Here is a 9,672-nt window from a genome sequence, read left to right on the forward strand (position 1 = left end):
GACAAGTGAAGGCCAAACGAGCCAACCCATTCACAAAAGGCGTCCGCTTCATGTCCATGCAGACCCATTTACGGCCCAAATATGCCTCTGCGGTGTTCGTCGCGTCCCCACCTGATGGACACCCAACTTATTAGTGACGACCGCCCACCACGGGCCCATGCGTCAGCGACGACGCTCGGGCTTTTTTAGTCCGAACGTGCAGTGGGGGGTCGTCCTCATCCGCTTCTAGACACCCCGTCCACGTCTCGCCACCCAGTGCTTCCTCGTCGGCGACAAAAGCCTAGCAAACTCTAGCCACCGCAACGGGCCTCTTCTCCGGCAAGGGAAAGGGCCCCGCCATCTCTCCATGCACTCCCCCCCCCCTCCCTTCGTCGTCTCCCCGCCGAAGGCAGCGGATCGACATCCAGTGCACCAGACAAAGTGGCACTGAGAGCACCGCGTCCCTCACCCCCTACCCTGACGTCCACGCTCCCACACGACTGGTACTTGGATCCGGAGAGAATCCCAGTGCCGGTGGCGCCGCGGTCAGCGCGGGCGCACGCAGAGGAGGTACAACGCCGGAGGCAGCTGCTGACACCGGAGTAGCGCCAAGAGCCGGCGTACGCGTTCGACTCACCGGCGTGGCAGCGGTGGTTCGTCTTCGAGCACGAGGAGGCCAGGAAGCGCCGCGTCCGCGATGTCTCGCATGGCTCCCCGCCGCCGCCCCTCGTAGTGTGCGACGAGGACCAGGTGGCGGAAGCCGCCTACCAAGCGGTGCTGGCGGCTGTCCTTCGGAAGAGCGAGGAGGAGCGATGCAGATAGGAGGAGGAGGAGGTAGCTTACGAGACGCGCATGGCGGAGGTCATGGTGCTGTTCGCGGCCGGGACTGTGTCGTGCCGTCGCTGGACCTGCCGTCCCAGCCAAGGCCGAGCCGGACCCCCATCGAGTGCTACTCCTGGACCGGAGTGGTGCGCGAATGGGTCAGCGCGCCACCGATCTGGATGAGACGGCCGAGGCGTAGGAGCGCGCCTACCTCGAGCAATAGCTGGACATAGGTGTCTGCTGAACCGATCCAAACGAGTAAAAAAGCAAACAAAATCGCCGTTTGTTTGGGTCGGCACGTTGGAGTTGCTCTAAAGTCTGTGGGCCGGTGCTCGTGTCTAGCATTTTTGCTGGGAACTAGTCTCCCAGCTAACTAACCGATCCCCGTGTCCTCCCCTCCTTCCCTCCCTCCCTCCTCCGTGTCGCCTGTGAGCACCGCACGAGGATGAGGGTGCTGGGCAGGAACGTGTCCCCGAGGCAGATCGCGCTGCTCGCCGCAGGGTAGGCAAGAGGTGCCGGCGCCGCCGCGTTCTGATCTCTCTCGTCGCTCCTCCTCCGTGGATTGATTAATGAATCTGGGTGTATGCTGTATGCAGGCTGGTGTTCTTGGGGGCGACGACGTACGACGTGCACCGCTCCATCAAGAACAACGACCAGCCCCCGACCAGGGAGCAGGTGGCGGCGCTCCAGGACTTCATCGACTCCAGAAAGCGCTAATTTGGATTTTGGGGCCGCCGATGCTCGACCGATTCCCCTGAGCGGCTGCGCGGTGTATATGCTTGTGATCTCTGTTCCGTGGTGCGTTCGTCTGAATCAATAAGAGCGGCCATGGATGTGTCGACATTATTATTATTCCCCAAAGGAGCAACTGGCTGGTGTGTATGCATGTATGTAAACCGTGTACAGTGAACCAATTTCCGTTTCTCCCATGTTGCATCGGAATGGCTTTGTTGGCCAGTGCTCGTGTATTATTAGTTGTGGAGTTGTGCACATCTACCTCCGCAGTTGCAGCATTTCATATGTGCACATCTACCTCCGCAGTTCCCGTGAAATGCATCAGAGACTCTGGGTAGTTTCTTCAACTAATATTATGTTGTCCGCTTCATGCCAGAGCCATTAACAACAAGCACCTGTAAACCAGCAACGGCCAGCTACAGCGTTGACGTGAATGGAGTTCGTTCTTGGCTTGGCATTGCAAGTTCAATGACCGTTTGACATCTAAGATGTAGTCCATCAGTTACAGCATCAAGAACCAGCTGCGTATCTAAATGGCTGAAGACTTGATTCCCGGATACATTGACTGGAGTCTGGATACTAGACTGTTACACATTCTCTACATCACAGACGACAAAAACTACCATCAATGACAAGTATCAGATGAGTTTGTTCTCAAGTTGGACTCGCAGAGCTAAAGATAATTCGGTAACGACAACAATATAAATATCCCCCAGATAACAAAGGTGGCGACCAACGCACATCTTTCGGCACGCACGTACAAGTATCAGCTGAGTTTGTTCTAGAGCTGCACTCACGGACCTAAAGATAGTCGGTCGCCTGCATCTAACTGTTGCCCACACACATCTTTCGGCAACATAAAGCTTGGGCTGCATGCATGCTTCACCATTTCATGGGCATTTCCTCTGGATATAGGAAACGCCGTGCTCTTCGTACCTGTTCGCGAGAAGATAGATATTGTTAGGCGTATGATACAACAGAGCAGGGCAACCAGACAGAACCTAGAAAATCAAACTTACTCTGCCTTGGAGAACCACATTTGCTGGAACGACCCAAGGGATGCAAGGATGCTCCCTCCAATCCAGACACTGCACTCATCAAATTATAATGTGTAAGTTATGTCAATCAACATCTAACCGATGATGAATCTCAGCACTAGCGGACACACAGACAAAACCAGTCATACGGCATGCATTTTTTCTGTGGTGGCCCTTCCTTATGGTCAAAGATAAGTTTTACTGGCATTGTACTGATCAGCATGCTTTCATCCAATTTCAAACCGATTTCGGGGCCACGACATGTTCTTGCATTAAGCTACTCATGTAATTAAAACAGCAAAAAGAACAGTTTTACTTTCCAATGGCAACACAAGCAATCATTCAAATTCCTCTGCTGCTAACGGCATCCACTGGGCATAGTCAGTTCATACAAACACGAGCAAATATACTGGATCTTACCTGAATCGCCTCTCCGTTGAATTTCCACTTGCCAAAACCTTTACCCGAGCATTTTGAGGGGACTCCTGCGATCATTGAGTTAAAAATAAGAATAAGCTCAGAGATTCAGAAAACACCATCAACTAACCAGCAAAACCAAGACAAAAGAACCATTCTCAACAGCCTCAACCATAGATTCTCCTATTTATGAACAACCATGTAGTGACTAGTCACTAACCAAAAGAATCAATGAGATGCATTTTATTCTTCTATTTTTTAGGAAGGTCACAGAAATAAGGTGGGAAGCTTTGTCTAAAGCATGATTTGACTTCATACAAAGCAAATAAGTTATGCATTGAACTAATAGCAAAGCTTCGAAGAAAACATACATAAACTGAGACATGCTTGGAAACGGTGAAAACATATAAAAATACAACATTTATCCTAGCTTGTTCAGCTGCCTTCTTATTTACCTCCAGTACTTCTTTTTCTAGACGGTCCTTTAACTGCAGAATTGATGATGAGCCACCAGAAAGCTATCCAGAATACAAGTTTGCAGATGTTAGAGTTGTATTAACAAATTATAACAGGAGAATTGAAGATTATGTTATACGAGTTCTTTCACTAAGCCCGTGCATGGGGGCATGTAGAGAGAAGACGCAATGCAGCACTGGAATTAATGTCTTTACCAAGATGCTGCTGAGTAGCTCCTTGCGAATGTCAACATCACACCTATTTACACTTTCAAGGACCTGATGAAAAGCAAGGGTGGCAACAACTTCATTAACATGAAGAACTGTCCAAGCTGCACAACAATATAAGCACCCATACTTAACTCACCATTCGTGGAAGTCCACGAATCGAAGTGGAATCTCCAAATCCATCGATCCCAGGAATAGTCTGTTGATAACAAAATTAGTGTGCAGTAGAGAGGTTGAAGACAAGTCAGCTAGGTCCAAAAGAAATTATTGAATATTGATAGCATCCACTGAAGGACACCTTTGATATTTGGGATCAATGCTGCAGAAAGATGGGGATCGATGAAGATGTGAACCATCAAATCAAAGCCGGATGGATGAAGTGGCGTCAAACTTCTGGCGTTCTCTGTGACAAGAGTGCCACAAAAGCTAAAAGGAAGGTTCTATAGGACGGCGATTCGATCCGCAATGTTGTATGGCGTTGAATGTTGGCCGACTAAAAGGCGACATGTTCAACAGTTAGGTTTAGCGTAGATGCGCATGTTGAGATGGATGTGTGGCCACACAAGGAAGAATCGGGTCCGGAATGATGATATACGGGACAAAGTTGGGGTGGCACCAATTGAAGAGAAGCTTGTCCAAAATCGTCTGAGATGGTTTGGGCATATTCAGCGCAGGCCTCTAGAAGCTCCAGTGCATAGCGGACGGCTAAAGCATGTTGATAATGTGAGGAGAGGTCGTGGTAGACCAAACTTGACATGGGAGGAGTCCGTAAAGAGAGACCTGAAGGACTGGAGTATCACCAAGAACAAGCCGTGCGTGGAAGCTAGCTATCCATGTGCTCTACCATGAGTTGGTTGCGAGATTTTATGGGTTTCAGCTCTAGCCTACCCCAACTTCTTGGGACAAAAGGCTTTGTTGTTGTTGTTGTTGTTGATAGCATCTACTGAAGAAGCAATGAACTTGTTCTGTTCCTGGATAGTGTAATCAACCACTAGTACAGATCCTAAACAACTGACATACATGTACACAGCAAATTATACTTTTCTCACTCACCTGAGAAAGGAATGGGTTGAACAAAATGTCAGGAATCTTGAATCTCTCTGCACCAACTTCAATAGTTCTGCTCAGGTATAACATAGATAAGTTATAACCTCTACAAACATAAACAACATATTTACCACAAAATTGCAGTAACAGAAACAGAGAAAGTGGAGACGTCAGAATCATATATAGGTGCATTGTGCAGCCGAAATCAGAACACCATGCATACTTGTAATGGACATGAAAAATCTACAATCGTCATAGTAGCTGCATCATGATATGGTCTACCAGGCTGCAACAACTCGGGGCTATACTAAAATGTGGCACATGCGCAGATACTAGTAAACAGTGACATAGATTTCGCCATTCTATTTTCAGACTTCCTTTTCAATGGATTTTGAGTCGAAACTTTGTGGTTTCTAAACCACAATATCTCAGTGTTATGATATATTGGTTTTATGTCGATTTGTAAACAACTAAGTTTGTCATGACTATTTGGTGGCCGTACTGAAGAGGGTATGCACAATGGAGTAAGAGGTCAAGACGCATCAGATACGCTCCAGAAAAGTAGCTACTAGCCCATATTTAATATCTAATTGTTAACAAAATAGAATTATTCTGATTGGAGAAATGTGTCTACATAATTGATAACTTACTGCCCGTCTGGAAGCTCGTATGAAGTTGTGGGAACATTTGCATATGCCACTTCTGCATAAAAATAAAGCAGGGAAAGTGAACAGCAGAACCTAAAAGAGGAACTCCAAAGCAAGATAATGCTTAATAAGCATACAAAGAGATATGTCAAATAGTCAAACGAATAAAAATCATGGTGATTAACAGACGATATGCATAAAAAGTAGCCAACTATACTATGGTTGTATGCATATATATAATTCATCAATGGATCAACTGAAACTGGCTTGATCATCAGATTTTGCGTGCATGCCAGTATGGTCCAAGCTTGCGCATCAATATAGCAGAGCTAAACAATCACAGAAATAATGTGTTTTCGAAATGCTATACCATCGAAGGGAGTATCTGGAACTCTACAAACCGTCTCCTTGATGTCGCTAGCAATAGCTCTCTGTGATACAGAAGTAAGCATCACCATTAAATGCATCCAGACAAAAATTAACAAAGCAAACCAAGAATTACAGATTTGCCAATGAACATACCATGTGGTACAACCTGTAACTATCCGTGGTGTTCGGAAAATCAAGGTCTACAACCTGAAAAGATAAACATAGGTTCACAAAATAAACACCACATAGGTTCACAAAATAAACACCACATAGTTTCCCTAATATCCATCTAGTGTAATGCTAATTAAATTAGAATGTAACCATGATTAATTAATTAACACAGCAAGTTCAGAACCTTAGTATCACATAAATACGAAGAAAAACACTAAAGAAATTTTAACGGGCCAGCTATATATAGTCAAAGAATCACCTACTGCGCATGTATCTGTGAATATCGATATGTACAGGGAGGCGTTACTTCATGATATTGGAAATGCCAAAATAGTATTCGATGTCTACCGAGAGATTTACTCCACGTGGTAAAACTTAATTGGTGCCAGAAACAAACTTGGCAAGGGGGAGGGGTACAGACCACCTTGCAGGCTCTCTCAACTTTTTTTGTTAGAAGACAAGGATGATAGGTATATTGTATATTTTGCCCCTCCTCTTTACTGGTGTATTGATTTCAACTATACCAACAGTTCAGCTCACATTCAATGGAACAAGGAGTTTCAACAAAGGGGCGCATCGAATGGTGTGAAGAGTTATCTCTTGGTCCAAAGGAATCAGCAGACAAGAAAAGGATGTCAATTTCAGATGTAATGTTATAGAAACTACACCTTATAATCTCCAGGGCTCACTTCCTTCTTCTTGAAGGAATACCGGGGCCTGATCTGAGAAGTGAACAAACAGGATATGAAAATACAGCAAGGACTAGTATGCTATCTTAACCAAGAGAGGTGCTTACAACAACGCCCTTGCTCTCCAAGCTTTTCATCATACAGTCAGTCAAAAATTCACCGCCTATCGGAGAAGTTGCCACAGACTGCCACATGAAAACAAGTTATAAAAATGGTAGAAGAAAAGGCTTCAGAAGATGCAAGGCAAAAGCGATAATAATGTTGCATATGCCAGAGTCCATATGATACAACTTAGCATTTTATTTTATCAAATGTTAAAGCAGCTTGGATTAATCAAATTTTCAAATGAAATGCAGAAAGTAAAAACAGGCAAATCACTACACCTCTCCTTGAAAATCAGGATAATGATAGCATAACATACCTTTTGCAAAACATAACCATCATGCACAGCAGAAACCACAGTAGACCCACCACCACTGCACCAAACATGATCGCTCTGTCATATTCCAGAAATTTCTATCATGATAAAGACCCAAAGCAGTAAAATTAAGATGAAATAAATTTGATATATGTTTGACACGAGCTTCTCCCAAGTCTTCATATGATAAGTTTCATAGCACTTCTTATGAAACGCTCAAGGAATCAAGAAGGTAACCTAAGCACGAAACCAGATTAAGGTGTTTAAATCAAGGAAAGTGAAAAAGGGAAATTCGAGCATTAACAGTTAGAACCAACTTCTTCATGAGTATTTCCTTGGTGTGGATGAACTGTTACACACTATCTGTGTTATGTGCAACGTATTGGTAAAAACAATTTACTTCAGACATAGAGTAGCAAATTAAGAACCAAGCAGACACCACAACACAGTGGACTTGTTCATAAACTAATCGGGCTAACATAGCAAAAAAGGGACCTCATCTATTTCTAAGGAAAACAGCAGGTTGCAGAGATAAAATGTCATCAAGAAAATGCTGACCTGTCAACCACTAGAGATGTAGCACGTCCAGATGCAAAAGATGTGAGAACCTGATAACCCAATCAACAAGTAAGAATAATTAACTGGTTGTATTAAAGATTACTTCTGAGAGAGACATACCGCATTTTTTGCTAGGAACAGTGCTGGCACTTTGTACTTCTCAAACATAAGTTCTGCTGCTCTATAGGACATGAAAAATAAGAGTCAGGCTTGAAAGCATTGATATGGGTTAGCAATATAAATATTTTAAAAACAAAACATGCACACATACTTCTCTCTTTGCTGTGCACTGTTTATAGATGGTTCCGCTATGAGCATAGGATGCTCTTCAGGATTGATCAATAGCCGCCGTCTGAAATATAGAACAAGTCAGTGTGACAATATAGTAGATCAACAGAAATAGTAACTTCAACAAATTACATAGCATCGTAACAAGGAAATCCTTGTACTTAATCAACCTTAGCTGTTACAGAAGACATATGAAATAAAACAGGAGGGAAAACAACGATCATTTCTCGCATACCCACAAACTAAACAATTTCACATTTAGTATACTCAGCGAAATGTACACAGAATGTTAAATGTTAAGCTTGAACTAGTAACTTAATTGTAGTTCAGCTGGTGTCGTTGCTGATTATCGACGGACCGTGTTAAAGAGGAGAAATTGCTCAGAGCTGCATCAAGTAGATAAATAAATTTACCTAAAAGCATGATTCCATATGTTGTCAACAACATCCCAATCTGTAACTGTTCCATCTTTCATCGGTGAGATCACCTGTTTTGTGGAGGGGGGGACCAATAAGCGATAGTTAATAGAAATCATGAGTAACAAATCACCCTTAGAATGTGCGGTCACTAACCTCCATATGATCCCTCCTGAATTCTAATTCTTGACCTACATAAAATTTGCGTTTTGTCTTGGCTTTGTCCACATCCATAGGCTTGGATCCATTCTTAGGATCAGATGCAGAGTCAGCCTCCTTCTCTGGCTTAGCTTCATCAGTATCTTCCGCTTGTTCAATTGAACCAACAACCTTAACATATCAAAACAAGATACTGAGTGTGATAAGTTGTGCTGCCCAAAACGTACCAATTAGGTAGCTCACATAACCTTGAACCAACAAAAGAACAACATAATTCCCAAGCACTGGTCAGGGCAAGCAGAAGAAAACGAGCTAAACCAAAACATGGCATTAAGTGGCCAAATTCAAACCATTTTCTTAGTGCGAATCACACAGTATTTTTCGTTTTTCTTTGAATTTTTTTACACCGCTTATTGCATCAGAAACAGAGTGAAACTAGTAATTTACTGCCAGACTGCAAAAATTAGACAATAATCCCACTAACACTTGAAATTCAGCTCTTTTTTTGTTTGACTCACAGTGTATGTAAGAAATGCTCACAGTAATTAATAACACTAATAGCTAGCGGCAAATCTGAGCCATTAGAGCCTGAATCATGAACCGACTATGTAGATTATAAAGATTGCACACCCTACGCTCAAACTAACAGGTAGGTGCAGGTCCCATCGCATTTTATTGATTCGATGCTTGAAGTCAACTTCGGATTAAAGTGGCTACTTATATTTGCAGAGTAGGGCGTGCCTGCTACAAAATTTGCAATTTGGCCCACTATGGCAATTAACTGACAGTAGCAAGCACACCATGTCTGAACCAGAACCCAAGGCTGTCGATTCGAAAACTTAGGAATGAAGCACCAATTTGTCCATCACCAGCACAAACTTGCGCGGTTGTAATGCACACAAATTCAGCACTAAGAATCGGTTCCCCTCCGAGTTCAACGAACTAAAACAGCCTGCAATTCGAACAGTATGAGGGCGGCAGGGGAAGCTCACCGAGGGGAAGACGGATTTGGGGGTGTCGTCGCCCGCGTATCCGGCCTTGCAGCTGTAGGAGCCCACGTCGATGACGATGGCCGAGACCTCGTCTGCGGGGGGAAGAAGTTAGCGGCCGCGCGGCGGGAGATCTCCAGGGTTTAGTTAGGGTTTAGCAGGGGCAGGGGCGAGAGATCTTACCGCCGCCGTACATGGCTGGAGATCCGGAGAGGCAGGGCTCGGCGAGCGGGGGCGGGGGCGGGAGC

At 44.5% G+C, this 9,672-nt stretch overlaps 1 protein-coding gene across 2 annotated transcripts; it reads right to left on the minus strand.

Moving 5' to 3' along the window:
- Positions 1-2,005: 2,005 nt before the first annotated feature.
- LOC119311547 (actin-related protein 4-like) lies at positions 2,006-9,666 on the minus strand. Of its 2 annotated transcripts, XM_037587181.1 has the most exons (20): positions 9,608-9,666; positions 9,428-9,519; positions 8,433-8,606; positions 8,274-8,347; positions 7,844-7,924; positions 7,693-7,753; positions 7,573-7,622; positions 7,018-7,072; positions 6,704-6,781; positions 6,576-6,629; positions 5,890-5,943; positions 5,738-5,798; positions 5,371-5,422; positions 4,727-4,793; positions 3,813-3,872; positions 3,662-3,724; positions 3,446-3,508; positions 2,994-3,058; positions 2,556-2,624; positions 2,006-2,472 (listed from the first exon to the last, which is right to left on the minus strand). In XM_037587181.1, the coding sequence occupies exons 1-20, from the start codon at positions 9,618-9,620 to the stop codon at positions 2,427-2,429; spliced, it is 1,332 nt and encodes a 443-aa protein (XP_037443078.1). In that variant the 5' UTR covers positions 9,621-9,666; the 3' UTR covers positions 2,006-2,426. The 2 variants fall into 2 exon arrangements, 1 of the variants encoding a protein (XP_037443078.1); XR_005151103.1 differs by lacking the exons at positions 2,006-2,472; positions 2,556-2,624; positions 2,994-3,058; ... (4 more) ...; positions 5,371-5,422; positions 5,738-5,798 and having other exon boundaries at positions 7,018-7,092.
- Between the last annotated feature and the right edge of the window lie 6 nt (positions 9,667-9,672).

This window comes from Triticum dicoccoides, chromosome 5B (assembly GCF_002162155.2).
Source record: "Triticum dicoccoides isolate Atlit2015 ecotype Zavitan chromosome 5B, WEW_v2.0, whole genome shotgun sequence".
NCBI lineage: Eukaryota > Viridiplantae > Streptophyta > Magnoliopsida > Poales > Poaceae > Triticum > Triticum dicoccoides.